The sequence below is a fragment of the Ochotona princeps genome, chromosome 18 (assembly GCF_030435755.1).
Source record: "Ochotona princeps isolate mOchPri1 chromosome 18, mOchPri1.hap1, whole genome shotgun sequence".
In the NCBI taxonomy this organism is placed as follows: domain Eukaryota; kingdom Metazoa; phylum Chordata; class Mammalia; order Lagomorpha; family Ochotonidae; genus Ochotona; species Ochotona princeps.
The window spans coordinates 31052084-31069180 of NC_080849.1; the positions used below are offsets into that span (position 1 = coordinate 31052084).

Here is a 17097-nt window from a genome sequence, read left to right on the forward strand (position 1 = left end):
GTGCATGGTTATAAAGATAAGAGAGGCAGAATGCATAAGTGAGCCCGCTCTCAAGTGACTCTCGGTCTATATGGAAAATAAAAATTGGCCTTGAATTTGTGTGTTCTTCTTATGAGTGTGTTCTTTCACACACTCATAAGAGTGTGTGAAAAATTCAGGTCTCTCTCTCTTTCTCTCTTACTTGAATGGTATGTCAGAAATGTCTCCCCATTCCTCCCCCCAGCTGCATCTCATATCAAGCACAACAGTATTGCTCTGTGAGCTATAGCTATGCTGTAACTACAGAAAAAGTTAACTTATTAAGATTCCTTCAGCTGGAGAGTTTTTATAGTCCTGGTGGTTCTATTAAGGCAGGGGAATTTAGGAAAGGGAATGGCAAATAGAGGTGCTGTGCTAAGAAGGGCCTCATTGCAAGAGGAACAAGTGGAACAATTAATTAAAGCAGCGTTCTATGCTTATATCTAGTAAACACTTGTGTTTTGAGGCTAAGCAGGTATGCATCTTCCATAGGACTTAAATTCTGGTCCTTTAACATCTTTGGATTTCTTTAAACATTAAGCTTGATTTTTTTTTAGACTTATTCTTGGAATAAGAAAAAAATATTGCTGCTGAAAGGAAGATCTCCTAGGTAGTAGGCCACCAGAATTCTGGTTAAGGTGAGGAATGTTTATGGGCAAATGAATGCCATAGTTTTAGACAGGTTATTTGAAGAAGTATTACAATGTTTATTTGGTTACATGGTATCACTTCAATATCAACAATCTCCCATTGTAACAGATAAAATACTTTTATAGAAAAAGGTCAATAGTTTTGAATACCAAAATCAACATGTCTTGGTTGATGAGATAAAAGATAGAGGAATATGCTTTGATCTGTTTCAGTGTGGTTTGAGAAAAGATGAAAAACATTATGAAAAGAATGAATAATAATGGTGCTTATTCAAATGATTTAATGTTAAGAGTCTGCAATCTTGGGAAGGATTACAGTAGACTGATTCAGAATCTGTAATGATTATGTAAATTGAAATTGATATGATTAGCCTTAAAAGATAGTCAGCTTTTAAGTAATGACAGAAGCAAGAAAAGATATTCATAGAGTGGCAGGATCCTGAGTTATAAAAATTTCAGTTTATATTGTAGAGGAAAAATCACGGATCCAGCCTTATATATAGATACTGAATATTCTTAATAGGATTGCACTTTTTTTTTTAACCTTAAATGACTGGACCATAAACCTTCCACGGTTGTAAGTGGTTCTGGGTGTTGTGAGTATCTGAATTGGATGTCTCCTCTGGTGTGTGGAAAGAATGAATTGGTCAAATATTTTCATGCAGATAAGTGTATTGTAATATTTTTCAAATATTTCACATTGTATTTAAAACATACCTGATATATTATGTATTTCATGCTTCTTCATATAATTTATACTTGTATGAACACATTTTTTATGCTACCAATCAAAAATTCCCATTGTAGAAAGCATTCAAAGCATTTACTTTATTGATGGCTTTGAGCCTAGATACTATCATTTATAGCAATATTACCTAGATACTACTATTTGCACAGATATTACCTGTTTATTTGAAGCCATGTATGATGCAATTGAATTGATCCCTTGTGAAATATGCATTGTTGATATGGACTGGTGCTAACTGGTTTCTGCAGCACTGTAGGCTCTTATCAAAGGTGACAGTCAATTTTTAAACAAACGTTAAAAGGAAGAAGGGAGGATTGGAGGATGCATAGCATCACACAATTAGAAGATGTAGTTATCAATTTCAGGAGCAGTTGCATCTGTATGTACACATCTTGTTGTTAGCACTCTCTGCTGCTCAGCAGTGCTTGACTGAGCTTGATTTCAGTCTTCACCTACAGGTAAAGTAGAAGCATGGATGCCCTGCAGGAGGAAGGTTGGTACAGCCACCGAGAAGGCGGGGTGAACTGCTGGAGCAGAGAGAATTTGTGAAAACAAATGTACTGAGCTAACAAAGAAATAATGATACCACAGGAAGGCCTATTGTTTGTAAAAAAAAAATCTCAATTGCTGTTCACCTTTTTTACACGTTTGCAACCCATTCTGATTTTGTAACCTGACATCATCGTGTTTCTTGGCTTGCTGTCATGGCCCCTTTCCTCTGAAACCCCATGTGGCTCAGCCCTGCCATAGAAGGACCAATGTCCTCTTTAGAACTTCTCTACCACTTTGTCTCGGCAATGGATTATCTCATTAACTCTGGTTTTAAATCATAGTTTGAATATGTCTGACATAAATATATATTATGTCAGTCACAGTCTCTGGAGAAACAGAACCTATGTGTGTGTGGTTTGGTGCGTATGTGTGTATTGAATTGAATCATTCAGTTAGGTGATGCTTTACTGAGTTCACCAATTTGGATGCTAATCTCATACAGAAACGTCCTCTAGGACATATCTAGAAATATTGTTTAATCAAATATCCAAACACTCTGTAATAAAGTGAAGGTGACATAAAATTAACCACACATACATTCATGTAAGATTTTTTCATTATTATTATTCCAATAATATGGGAATATGTGTAGGGATGGCTGAAGGGGCAATCCCTATGCTGTGAAAATATCATGAAAAAAATGAGAATAAAAGGAAAAAAGGCTACAGTGATTTAGAAGTTGATTTCTGCTTGTGGTGAAAACAGAAAATAGGGTTAATATCATGGATTCACAGTCAAACCGTATATGTTTAAATCTTTATTTGCAACTGTTATGACACTGGGAAGGTTACTAACCAGTTAATGGCCAATTAAAATGAATTATATTTTTAAATACTTAAAATAGTTTCCAACACACAATTTGTGCTCTTATTGTACCAAACAGTGGTTTCAGAATTACCTAGATGAGAGGGTTATTTAGCCTTTCAAAGATGTTGTTTCCTTATTAGTAGAATCAGGATAATATCATCTCACTTGCTTGCTTGCAAAGATGGAAGATGCAATGTACTTCATGTACCATGTTTCCTGGTGTTAAAATCTTCTGTTTGTCTTTCACACATTTTTCTCATTATTTGCATCACAGCAGTTGATATATTTAAAACATCTGTTACATTGTTAAAAATAAATGTAGAGCCATTTTTTTGTTTAAAAAATTATTTGAGGGCCCGGCCGCGTGGCCTAGTGGCTAAAGTTCTCGCCTTGAAAGCCCCGGGATCCCATATGGGAGCCTGTTCTAATCCCGGCAGCTCCACTTCCCATCCAGCTCCCTGCTTGTGGCCTGGGAAAGCAGTCGAGGACGGCCCAATGCATTGGGACGCTGCACCCACATGGGAGACCTGGAAGAGGTTCCTGGTTCCCGGCTTCGGATCGGCGCGTACCGACCCGTTGCGGCTCACTCAGGGAGTGAAACATCGGATGGAAGATCTTCCTCTCTGTCTCTCCTCCTCTCTGTATATCCGGCTTTCCAATAATAATAAAAATCTTTAAAAAAATAAAACCAATAGCTTAAAAAAAATTATTTGAAAGTGTTACAAAGGGAGAGAAAAAGTGTTCCATCTGCTCGTTCACTCCCACCCCAGGTGGTTGTGACATTTGGGGCTCTTCCAGACTGAAACTACAAGACAGGAGCTACGGTGGGGTCTCCCACATGAATGGCAGGGCCCACATAGTTGGCTCAGCATTCACTGTCTTTTCCCAGGCCATCAGCTGAGAGGTGGATCAAAAATGGAGCCACGTATTGAAACCAACATTCATATAGGGCACCAGATGTAGCAAGGAGACTATTTGTGTTTTGTATTCATTTATTTTTTTTAAATTAATATAAAGAGAACAAATTTCATGAATTTTATATACATACAATTTTAAGAACAGAATTGTTCTGCCCATCCTAACCTTCCTGCCTCTCTCACTCCCAACCTTCCTCTTCCTCATTTTCTCAGTTGTCTTTTAAGTTTTATAGTGACATACTTTAAATTTTTATTACATTCATAAGCTTAACCCTCGACTAAATAAAGCAGAAATATAAGAAACACGGTTCTCCAAGAGTATACACAAGGCCTATAAACAATAAGCAAATCTCAAAATGTCAGTTTCACTTAATTATATACATCATATATTTTGTAATCTGTTTACTAATCACCACAAATTAGCAAAAAATATGTCTTTTGGGGATTGGATTATTTAACTAAGCATAATGTTTTCCAGATTTATACATTTTATATGCAGAATTTCAATTTTTGGCTGAATAGTATTTCATCCTATATAGATACCACAATTTCTTTTTCCAGTCAACAGTTGATAAACATATCTTAGATATTGTTTATTAAGCTTCTATAACCCATATGCTGATTTCACTTTATTATTAAACTTCTATAACCCATATGCTGATTTCACTTTAATTAAGTAAATCCCCAGGAGTGGAATAGGTAACTGGGTCATATGATATTTCAAATTTCTTAGAAATCTCCATATTGTGTTCCATACTGGCTGTATTCGTTGACATTCTCACCAACAGTCTATTAGGGTTCTTTTACATCCTTGCCAGCGTTTACTTTTTGATGTTTGGTTGGTAGCCATTCTACCTGTGGTGAGATGAAACCTCACTGCGTTCTGTACCTGCATTTCCATGATGGATGATTCTGAGCATTTTTTCCCATCATCCTTTGAACATCTCTGCTCACGTCCTTTGCTCATGCATTAACGGTATTGCTTGTTTTGTTGTTACTGAGATTCTGTAGCTCCTTAAACATTTCTGATACTGATCTTTTATCAGATATGTAATTTACTTTCTTACATCCAGTTTCACTATCTTATCACAGGTTCCTAGCATATGTTTTGATGATTGCTTGTAAAGGTGTGTTTCAAAGGAGTTGTATAAGAAAGTTCATTGTTATGCTATACACTGCTGAATTGGGTTTCTAATCATGCCGTACATTTTGATCACTTTACTTTCAACTCAGTTCTAGGAAACTAACTCTCATATTATCCCAGGAATCTTGGGAGAAAGTATGTTGAATGTGTAATTGCCAAGTGAATATCAAAAGCCAGTTGACATATTACCGAATAGGTATTTACACATAGATAGATGAACACATTGTTGTATTTCAACAATTAGACCTCTCAGAAGGCCATCAACTGTTCCTAGGTAAAAATTACTCTTTAAATATAAAAATTTTGATGTTACTGATTTCACATTGAAATTTGGGATAGTTATTCATTTCTTTTTTACATTGAATTTGTCCTGTTCTTTGCATACCATTGGAATGTATAAAGTACTGAATTTAACATTAAACAGAGCCCATGCCCCTTGTCTAAGCCAAGGATTGTAGTTTGTTTTTTTTAATAATCTGATTTAAAATTTTTCTTAGCCTTATAGATAACAAAGTACTCATAATATCTTGTATGGTTATTTATGGTGATTAGTTAAGCATAACTATCCCTTGGTTTCCTGATTTAAAGGCCACTTCCTGTTGTCATTTCTCTTTATAAGAATGTGAAATGTTGTTAAAATGTAATTCAGGGAAATCTTAAAAATGATGAAAATTTGCTTTTTTGTGGAATATGGATATTGCATGGGGACAGTAATTAGTCTCAAACAACCAGGCTCAATAAGACTTTTCTGCAGTGACAGACATATTCCATGCAGCTATTGAGGCTTGAAATCTGACACATGTGACCGGGGAAAATGATTTTTAACTGAATTTGAATTCATTTTGATTTAAATTAAAATAGCCACAGTTCTGGAGTTATCAAGTGCTAAACAGTATTCTTTGTTTTGATGAAACAAATGAAATGGTGAATTTCAAACAGGAAATTTCACCTTTTTTTCTTGCCAGTCTCCTGCACATAGTTATTCAAGCTTTGACTCTGGCAAAAATGAGAGTGTAGACCGAGGTGCCGAGGACCTGTCGCTGAACAGGGGAGATGAGGATGATGATGACCATGATGACCATGACGACTCTGAGAAAGCGAATGAGACCGACGGCGTGGAGGCCGAGCGTCTGAAAGCTTTCAACGTGAGTCCTGCTGCGCTCTGTGCGTGGCTTCATTTGTAACCACTTCACCTTCGTGCTGTTGCTTGTTGGTAAATGTGGATATTTTAGAGACATGTTTGTTTCATTGACAGAAGGATTTAAAAAGTACATGACCACCCAGACACGAGAATTGCTGTGTTTTGTGTAGCGTTTTACAGCCCGCTATGAGCTGGAAGCTGGCTCTGTGTTGTGTGAGTATGCGTGTCTGCCAGTGGATGCAGTGTGTCTCACTGACTCCGCTGAGGGGTTATGCCTGTCACCAGTTATTTCTTTGGCTTTCCTAGCTCACCTAATTATGCATGATGAAAGAGTCAATTGTTTGGTTTCAGAGATTAGTCCAGTGTGCCAGGTAGCAATGTTGCACACTTATTTATTGTTAATAGCTAATGTAATGGGGTGCTCAGTTGTCACAGTGTACTGTTATTTTTCTGATTTTTTTCTGCATAATAGTCTATTCTTTTCTGTCTGTCTGTCTGTGTGTCTGCTTCTCTCTCTCTCTTTCTCTCTCTCTCTTTTTTTCCTCTTTCTCTCTCTTATTTAATCCAACCATTTAGAAAGTCTTTAAAGAGTGTTTGCTTAAAATTTCTGGCTTTCCATTGAAAAAGTTCTCCAGTGCATAAAGCAGAAAAAGAATATTTTCCAATCAAAGCAGGAAGCTAGAAACGGCAGAGAGCAGCCCTCCAAACCCTTCTCCTCTGTCTCCCTCTTGCCAACAGATGTTTGTCAGGCTGTTTGTAGATGAAAACTTGGACCGAATGGTCCCAATCTCTAAGCAGCCCAAAGAAAAGATCCAGGCTATCATTGACTCATGCAGGCGACAATTCCCTGAGTACCAAGAGCGTGCCAGAAAACGTATACGTACTTACCTCAAGTCCTGCAGGCGGATGAAAAGAAGTGGTTTTGAGATGGTGAGTTTTGAATTAAAACACAGCCCTAGATTCCATCAAAATCCCACATGTAAACCATGACACTATTTTTTTTTCATCTTAGTGTCTTTTTTATTTTTTCCATAATGTCAGGTCGAGGGGTTTTGTTTGCCTGTTTGTTTTTCCCCTTCTCCTTTCCATCTTCCTGAAGTATTTTATTCCCTTTGTTTATTTAATAAGGGCTATCTTGTGAGACAAGTGCTCACAGAACCACATGGTGCCATGTCACAGAAGAAGAGGGTGATAGGAGTAAAAAGCAGTGAGAACCCTCATCTCATGCATGCTTGTCTTCTGTCACTACGGAAGTGGGTATGAGGTTCCTGCAGTCCGATGGCATGTGGGAGTGGCTTTCCCTGGAATGAAAGTCAATGATGGCTCCGTCTCAGGTCTACCATCTTCACATCAATGATTAACAGACTCCAAGTCTTGAAAACAAGACGCAGGGAATGACATTTCCAGGAGAAAAACAAGGCTTCGTACACCAACTGTATTTATGTGTATGATTGTAGGTGTGACCATGAGTTATTGGGCTCCACTGAGCTTTATAGATGGATGAGATGATGTTGACACCAGATTACACGTGGGGTGGAAATAAGAGATCAGTGTTCTTTGAACTTTATCCTTTTCACCTTGTTCTAATGTATATACTTAGAAAGAATGCCTGCAGATACATGAATATGAATACTTTTCTCATGCCTTTCTTTTTACTTGCATAAACAGAAATATATTTTCTGCAGTGGTTTTTCTGCTGTCATTTTTTAAAGCTCCATGAAATCCTAGTCTCTTAATAGTTGTGGTGTTTGCCTCTAATTGATGAGGTATGTAGGGTAGGGTAGAAATTATAGATAAGAAAGGTTTAATAGATTATATATAAGAAATAATTTTTGTTCATGTCTGAAAATACTACAAAGTGAAGGACTGAGGTAATAAATCCACGGACTATTGCCAACTTTGCTGCATTGGTCTATAAAATCATCTTTGTCCATTTTTAAAGGAAAGACTGTCTACTGGGAGACTGATTTTAAGTTCTAGATCCAACAATCCTTAACCAAGTTCCCACAACCGCCTGTGTTCATGTTCCTCCTCCAGAGATGACAACAACTGCTAATTTATAGAACCAAGTGAATTATATATGTTTTCTATGTTAAACCTCTACATGTCATTTTTTGGCCTATAGTAAGCACTCAAGAAACGTTAACTCTAAAAATATTATCTGAAGAGTTTTGAAGATGGTTCGTATTTATTATTTTTATTTGTAAGGCAGAGAGTCAGAAAGAGCTTCCATCCACTAGTTCACTCTCCAGAGGACTACAGTGACAGGAATTGGATCTGGCTGAAGCCAGGATTCACAGACTCAGTCCAGTTTAGAAACATGAGAAGGAGGAGCCCAATGACTTGACTTTCGGGGTCTGCATTAGCAGGAAGCTACAGGTAGGTACTGTGCTAAGGAACACAGGCATCTTAACCAATGTCCTACGCCCACTTCTCAAAAGGCATTTCTAGTCTCCAGTTGCAAATCATGCAAATAAACGCTTGCTTCTCAGGATACCTACACTGGAGTTGAAGTTCATTGTGCAAAAGTCATTTTAGCAAACCAATTTTTAAACAGCAGAAGTAACAGGAGAAAGGATGAGATATTGCTTAAAGAAAATGAGCTATTTCTTATTTAGTTAATATTAAATAGTTATCTAATACTATCGGTTTAATTATTATTACATTCTGAATTTTTATTATATTTCACTAAATAAAAGATGACCCAGGAAACTGTATGTTAACAAGTGTAAAAATACAGTGACCTCATGCTGACATAAGTTTTGAGACCAGATAGTAGTTGAGATAAATTGATTGAAGCTGAAATTATTCAATTTATGTACTTTCCTCTTTTGACACCAATAAAAATAATAGTATCTTATACCAAAACTTTGATTTTTATCTGCATCTGACTTTAATATTCTAATATTTTAATGTCTTTAGTGATGTTTTCTTTTGTTGACAGTTATTTTATGGCATAACATTTTTCATTTGATTGTTCTTTTAAGAGAAAAAAAATCACTACCATGTGAAATCTTAGTTTTCCAATGCGTATTTCAGACATTCAACCTTTTATTCCAATATTAGTTGCCATTATTATTAGTTGTAGGTATTCAGTTTATCATGAGCATCTCTTTGGTATAAACCTTGTGCTATGCATAAAGGGACACAATATATTTTTTAATTTTTATTTTGTTGTTGTTGGAGAGACACTGAGAGAGAGAGAGAGAGAGAGAGAGAGAGAGAGAGAGAGAGAGAGACATAGTGCCGGTCTACTAGTTGAATACTCAAATGCTGGCAATAGCTGGGGCTAGGAATGGACCAGGCTAACACCAGAAAGCTAGAACTCTGTGCAGGTCTCCCATGGGTAGCTTGGCCGCAGCTAATAGAGATCTCAGCTGCAAGTACGCCACTCAGTTTCTTAACTTCCTATCCAAACACCTCACGAAACAAAATTGATTTACAAGGTCAAGACGTTTAATAAACTCATCTTGAAGTAAATATACCATAAAGAAAATATATAACATTTACTTCTAATAATTTCCATTCAGCTACTTGTTCAGTTATTCAGTGTATACTTTACAGCTATATAAAAGAATGAGAAACATATCTGACTTCTTAATAGAAAATGTAGCACGTCCCCTAATTATGATTTACTGAAGTGTGATAAGTTGTATGAAGTGAAAAGTTTAGGGTATAAAGATCCATGTGGTCAAATGTTAAATGAATAAACTAAGTAAAACAAGAATTACAGTTTATCCCACATTGCTGAGTAATATAAAACTGGATAACAAATCATGTCCACTGTCTAGTGGACATTTGGGAAATGTTTATTTTAGTTTTGGTTTTATTGTCATAGATTGTGGATAAAACTTTGTGTCATTTGACCACTAATCCTTACCCAAAAATAGGAAAAGAAATGGCTAGTGCAGATAGTAATTACGATTAAATATTTCTCATAAATAGTTTTGCACTCATAATTTTTAGGTGTGATATAACATCCATAGCTTTTTGAAAACAACATTAAATAATAATCCTTCCTTCTATTTTAAATCAAATAGATATAAGGAAAAATACATTAATTTCAGTATGTAATTATTTTATGTGTATATTCTACAGCATATAAGATGTTAAAAAGGCAATTTGAAGTTTTTAATAAATTTATGAACTGGTATCAAGTAAGGATTATTTAACTGGAGATTCTGTGTTGTGAAATGAAAATAGCATTCAGCAATCTTGGCTGCTGCCATCAGTATCTCTCAGGTCAGAAGACTTTACTTACCGAGCTCCATAAAATATTGAGTTACATGTCTCCTACCAAGAAATTCAAAAGGAAATTCCCACAGAAGTACTTTGTCACAACATACACCATGATTATGCTTGAGAATCTTGACCATCATATTAATGGATTTACTGTCATTGCTAATACACAATCCATCCATGTTTAATTATTCTATCCTAGCCCTAATGAATTTACTTATCCACATAGGAATTTTAATTGTCTTCACTGAATGCACGAGCATTAATGTATTTATGCATTCTTATTTTGCTGAAATGATTAACTGTGAGTGCTTCAGCAGCACGTACACTGAAATTATCAACCACATGTCATGATTGCTTCAGCAGCCCATGTTTCTATGCACACTAAGCATAGTTTGTGTGATTTATAACATGAAATATCATATTGTAATTCTTTTCTACACACTCTCACCAATTCACTATTCACAATCATCTCAAATAATAAAATCTCTGTTGAATGAAAAGGCATATTTTATGAAAAAATATTCATAATAAAACTGATTTAAAGTACTTGAAGAAACATAAATTATTTGAAATATACATAAGTATATAAATCACTCAAGACATGAAATATATCTGAAAGAAATATCTGAGCTACTTGAAATATATAAAAATATATGAAATAGTTGAAATACACATATAAGAAAAACACTTGAATAAATAAATTAAAACACACATTAAGCTTGTTCCAAAGGACACAGTGAATGAAGAGTTAATACACATATGATGTATTTCAAATTGTTTTTGACATTATTGTGCAGCTGTGACTCACAAATTCACTTGAACTACTTCTTTGAGGAACATTTGTTGGTTGTTCAAAAAAAGATATGTTTCTCCAAGGTATCCTGACCATAAATGTAATAGTACCTGTAACAGGAACATTATAAATGGGATTGGCCCTGCTAAGTAGGGACCTGTATTATGTGATGTGATGTTCTCTTTTCTGTTTCCTGAATTTGTGTTACTGGGATTCTTGCACTGTGCTTCATGTTTTTATATGTACTTCTATAAAACATGAGTGAAAAAACCTTAGAGACTACACATACAGTCAAAGATGCTTTCAGTCCGGTTTTGCCATTGAACAAAGACCAAGTGAACCTAGATATCTGAATTCAATAACCTCAGCTTCCTGTAAAATTACTTAGTTCCTTTTAATATTATATGATTGACTATTTTAATTTACACAAAAAGTAGCATGTATGTTTTTGTAAAATTGAACAAAAGACAATGTCCTTATGCTGCTAAATGTCTATTATGATTGATCTCATTTCATAAGAATCTTTTAGAATTTAATGCAAGAAAAATAGTTTCTCCTGCAGAATTAGAGGGCTTTCATTTGCTGTCATCACCAGGACTACATAACTTAATATGTCCACTTTTTTTGGATGCACTTATTTATTTGAAAGGCAGATTCACAGAGAGAAGAAAGAGATGGAGAAAAAAAGGGGGAAGTAGAAAAGATTGATCTTCCTTCCTTTGTTATGTTCCCCAAATGACCATAATGCCCAAGAATCCATCTAGGCTTCCCATATAAGTGGCAGGGCCCAAATTCTTAGGTCATCACCTGCTGATTTCCCAGGCATCTTACCAAGGAGGTGAATTGGGCGTGGAACAGTCAGGACAGGTTAGGTGTAATATAGTATTGTGGCATTGCAGGTGAATGGCTTGACTTCTGCTACAATTCGTTCCCTGATATGTTTGCTTTCCTAACCCAAGAATTTCAGTGCCAGCATCTTGCCAGTGCCCCAACTGTCTTTCTGTTTACATGGGCGTACATATTTCTTTGTGAATCTGTTGTCTGTTTTAGGAGAAAATCTGAGGTATAAGTTTGAAAAGAAGTATATAACCTAATTCTAGAAATGTCAGAAGAAAAATAATTCTTGTTAAAGTTGTATATTTTTTATGGAGTTTTGTAACATCATTTGCTTCTGCTTGTCTCACGCAGACCAAGAATAAAGAAATAAGAGCCTGTTTTCAGTTCACATCGTGTTTGACATTATGAACACTAACAAAACTACGTAACACTCCTGACTCCTCTTTTAGCAGACTTTACAATTGTGCATTTAAGTGCTTTTTAAAAGTGAATATCTTACCAGGTTTACAATAAAATCTTCATATAAAATATTGATAAAACTTTATAATACCCATGTAGCTACATCACTTTTCACAAAACATGGGTAGAAAGATACAGGTCCCCTGGCGACCAATTAATTTAATTGATGCTAATTAGCAAACACATTTTGTTTGTATCCCCCACCGGCTGTGTGTACCAACTCTTGCCCTTTCTCTCATAGTTGTCATCTGCCATCCCTCAGAATTCTTTCACATCTTCTGAGTTCTTTGTTCATGATATCTCTTTTAAATTATGATCTAAAACATCTTCCTCAGTAATTCTGATTATCATTCTGGTCTCATGTTTTTTTTTTTTTTCGCCTTTTCAACATCAGTGATCGGTACTTCGTTATGAACTTACATCAGACTTAGCGCTCAAAGCAGTATTAACAATGTTCAGGTCCATCTGCAGTGTCTGTTGTTAGTTACCTTTGATAACCACCCCTTCCATCTCCCCTCCCCATCTCATTATACCTTCAGCAGAACATCAGCCCACCAACCATTCCTGCTCTTTCCCAAGCTCAGTCTCTCCTTTTCCTCTTCCTTGGACAAGAGGCCCCTCAATTTAAAAGCCATTTGTTTCTTCCCTTCTAGAATATGAGTCTGTCATTCAATGACATGCTATCCAGGGTCTTTTATACCCAGGGATTATATTTAATACCACTCAGTCTTGCGTGAATGCCCCTTGTACAGCCATGAGTTCTCACCATTGTGTAATTATTATTAAGATAATATTACGGCTTTGACCTAAAATCTGAAGATTGCATCACTCTCCCTCATTTCCTAGAAAAATTTTCTGTTTGTTTGTTTCATGCCTACTCACAATTGACATACCAGTCATCTCCAAATCTTTTATATCTCATTCCAAATATTAGCCAGTTCTTGGTACATCACATTGACTCCTTTATATTCTCCACCACCTGTTCCCTTTACTCTTGTTGTACCTCATCAGGTAAACAACCAAGAAAAATCCTCTTACCTGCTGCCTTAATAGCCCATTGTCATTTATACCACTATTAGCAAATTAGAATGCACCTTGACTTTCTTCATACTTGTAGCTTGAATTTTACCACTCGCTGATTCTGCCTATTCTTTCTTTGCTGAATTTCCCAAAGCCCATCATACTTCTCATAGTTACACATCATTGGATATTTAGGTTTTATCAAGACATTGAGGCTCAGCTCAACCTCATGGAGTACCCCCACTATATACACCTTTATCTTCTGATCACAGACATAAATAATGAATATAATATTTGTTTAAATATCTATCTGAAGTCAGAAGACGGAAGAATAAATTTCCAAGTACCTGAAATAGAGAGGAAACTTACAGACATAATTATAAGCCTTGAATTGAATAGGGTAACAACCTAGGAAAATAAAACAATGAATGTAGACTTACACAGATTAGGGATTGGATCTGAAATGCCTGCTGTGTACAGGATATCTATATATGTAGACATACAGATATAGTGTGTAGAGTGTCTATGATTAGGTGAGGAAATAAGCTGAGAAATATATATATCTGGGACCCTAGAAAGACCCTAAAAATTTTTAAGATTTTTCCAATTACAATGTCAAGAATTAAATATGACAGGTAGTATAAGCATTGAAATTACAACTTTACTAGATGTACTAAATAGAATCTAAGATATAGAGAAGGAATAAATCAATGCATTAAAGCGTAGGAATATAGAAATCACCCACATAAAATAAAAATAGAAGAAATATGAACAAAATGTAAGATGGGGAACAGATGAATAACTATGGATCTATGGTTGTCTCAAAGGAGAAAATAGAATAAAGAAAAGATAACATTCAAAGTACAGTGATGGAGACTTTTCTCAAGTTGATTTTACCATGAGTCCTATGAACAGAAAAAAGTAGACTAGTGCTTAACAGTAGAAATAAAACATATCCATGTCATATTCAGCAGCATAGTGAAATGTGCCACAGTGAAGCAAAAACCATGAAAAAGAGAAAACCAGTTACAATGAAAAGTTGCTTGTTTCCAAATCAGAAACCTTTCTGAAGTATAAAAAAAAGAAGAAGAAAAAAGAAAAAGCAAAGGAAAGGGGAAAAGCCCAAATTGTTAGTGAATTTACTTTTAAATTGTAAATTAATGCACAACTAAACTATACTTTCATACAAAGAAGGAATAAAATACTTCAGAAAACGGACACCAAACTCAGCCTGACTCTGGGCTGACAAAATGTACCCCAAAATAAGGGTAATTAACCTCAGAGGAAAACAGTGGAAATATTGCAAGATTGGTAAGCTACTCTGAAAAGAGGCATCCTGATTTTTTTTAATATCGATTCCTTTTCTTTTAAAGATTTTTTAAATTTATTTTTATTACAAAGTCAGATATACAGAGAGGAGGAGAGACAGAGAGGAAGATCTTCCGTTCGATGATTCACTCCCCAAGTGAGTGCAACGGCCGGTGCTGCTCCTTTCCGAAGCCGGGAACCTGGAACCTCTTCCGGGTCTCCCATGCGGGTGCAGGGTCCCAAAGCTTTGGGCCATCCTCGACTGGTTTCCCATGCCACAAGCAGGGAGCTGGATGGAAAGTGGAAGTGCCGGGATTAGAACCGGCGCCCATATGGGATTCCGGTGCATTCAAGGCAAGGACTTTAGCTGCTAGGCCATACCACCAGGCCCTTTAATATCGGTTCTTATACGCATTTACCAGTTGTAGCATATGGACCCTTTGGTTTCTGAGCTTTATTCTTCCTATGAGAAAACGTGGATAACAATAGGACCTGAAATAACAAATGTAAAAACCTCCTACTTTGATCCCTCCCTGTACCTATGAAGAACATGATACAATGCAGTCTTATCTGGAATTGAGTTCTCTGGTTTTCTTTGCTGGAAAATCATCATTGTGCCAAAATCGCAAAGTATTTGCAGGACTGAACAAAATATATTTATCCATGTAATCCTCACTTTTAACATAGAGCAGCCATATCTCTTTCTCTTCTGTTTGTGCAAATTGTACTTTGTGGTACTTCTGTCGTAGTTTCGTTTTTTCCTGTCTTATCTCGCTGTGATCTATATATTGTTTTAGGTCCTACTTAAGAAATTATGTCCTTTGAGTACTATGCTTTTTATCTCATTCATCTCTGTTTCATTCACAATGTCCTCCATACTATAAGGAGCTGCTTCTGAAAGCTATTCAATTAATGTTCAATTGAATAAAGTTGGTTGAATGAAAGATTGAGTGAATGAAGAGATGTTTACCTAATGCACTACTTTGTTGTGAAAATCAGTTGTGAGAAAGTTCAATGTTCTTGTGTGCTATATGTTTCAAAGTATTGTGCAATTGATACTTCAGTTTAAAAGCTACCACTAGAGAAAAGCTTTAAAAAACTACTGCTAACTGAAAAATATAGCTTGCTATACTAGAAATCTTTAAAATGACGGTTGCATTACTGACTTTTCACTTCTCTCACCTGAAACATTTTTTGTAGTTATATCTATTTGATGATTATCACAAAAAGCAGTATTAGTAATTATGTGAATAGAATTGGTGAGCACTTTTAGTTCCACAAAAAAAGTATTAGAGGAAAATATTTCCATGATTCAAAAAATGTATGCTTATATATAATTGCTCATTTTCATAATTAAATTATGTTACCTAGTAGAAATTAAAATAAAGGATCATTTACCCAAAAATTAGTGTATGTTGTTTTGTTGGTAATTTACCTTGTGTCTTGAACCAGTGGTATTGTCAGATCATAATGAACAAACTGTGTGGCCAAGTATCAAGCGCAAGGAATTTATTCCCCATAAATTTATGAAAGATCATTATTAAAGACCAATCATATTATAAAATTAGGGCAAAAGCATAGATCAGTAATAAAACACTTCCGGCAGTAGCCTACATGAAGGTTTATTGGCCTAAATTCAATTGTTACTTAAAATACACTCCTCTAGTTGAGGACAATTATTTTTCAGTCTTTTGGCTAACATAAAGTGCAAATTAGCCACCAGAATTTTCTCAAACAGCTGAATATGGAGGTATTCATTCACATGACTGGGATCCTTGGGCTCAAGTGTTAGGGACTTGCCTCTTGCCTTATTAGCGGTTCTCTCGTGTATTGATTTACCTCTCAGACAACTCCTGCAGACCTGTGTTTGAGGAATGTTGTCATCAGCAGCTATAAGCTTCCATTCTTAAAACTCACAACCCAGAGGTAGTTCATCTGCCCTGTTTTCAGATCCCATGAAAGAACCTTGACCCTAATAAGATCTAATATTGACCTACTGGAACAGTTACCGGGAAGAAAAGGGTGAGTGGCCATGATTAACCAGGTGTAGCTGAGGTGGCCAACACATTGTTGGTTAGGTATTTTGCTTATCTTTTCCATCAAAACCATATGGTCGATGATAAGGACAGTTATTAGTTTTATTCACATCCTCAACCCTCATCTAAAATCTTGAATTTTGCTATGGTTCAGAAATCAGAACTTTTAAGGCTTGGGGACATGACAGAAAATATATTCTGTTCATGGTATGGCACATCAACAGAGTGGTTGGGAAAATATCACATAAACAAAGGTTTTAGTGAAACATTTGGATATTTACAGAAATCAGGGCAAAAATGTCTACAAGTATTTACATTTCAGTTTTTTCTACCAACTGAAGTATCCCAAGCTTTTGAAAGAGCTCCCTGTTTGTATAATGTTAGGATTTCAGAGTTGCTGATGAATGCTCTTAACTCTGTAATAA

The 17097-nt window shown here is 35.7% G+C and overlaps 1 protein-coding gene across 6 annotated transcripts in view; it reads left to right on the top strand.

The window, feature by feature from the left end:
* Window positions 1-17097, top strand: part of NOL4 (nucleolar protein 4) — a 276838-nt gene that overhangs the window by 189949 nt on the left and 69792 nt on the right. For 3 of the 6 annotated variants that reach the window (XM_004579558.3, XM_058676996.1, XM_036493525.2), the window contains 2 exons: window positions 5802-5981; window positions 6716-6907. In XM_004579558.3, coding sequence (XP_004579615.2) covers window positions 5802-5981; window positions 6716-6907 — 372 coding nt within the window. The remainder of the gene's footprint in view (window positions 1-5801; window positions 5982-6715; window positions 6908-17097) is intronic. The other 3 variants (XM_004579559.2, XM_058676997.1, XM_036493526.2) reach the window with 1 other exon arrangement.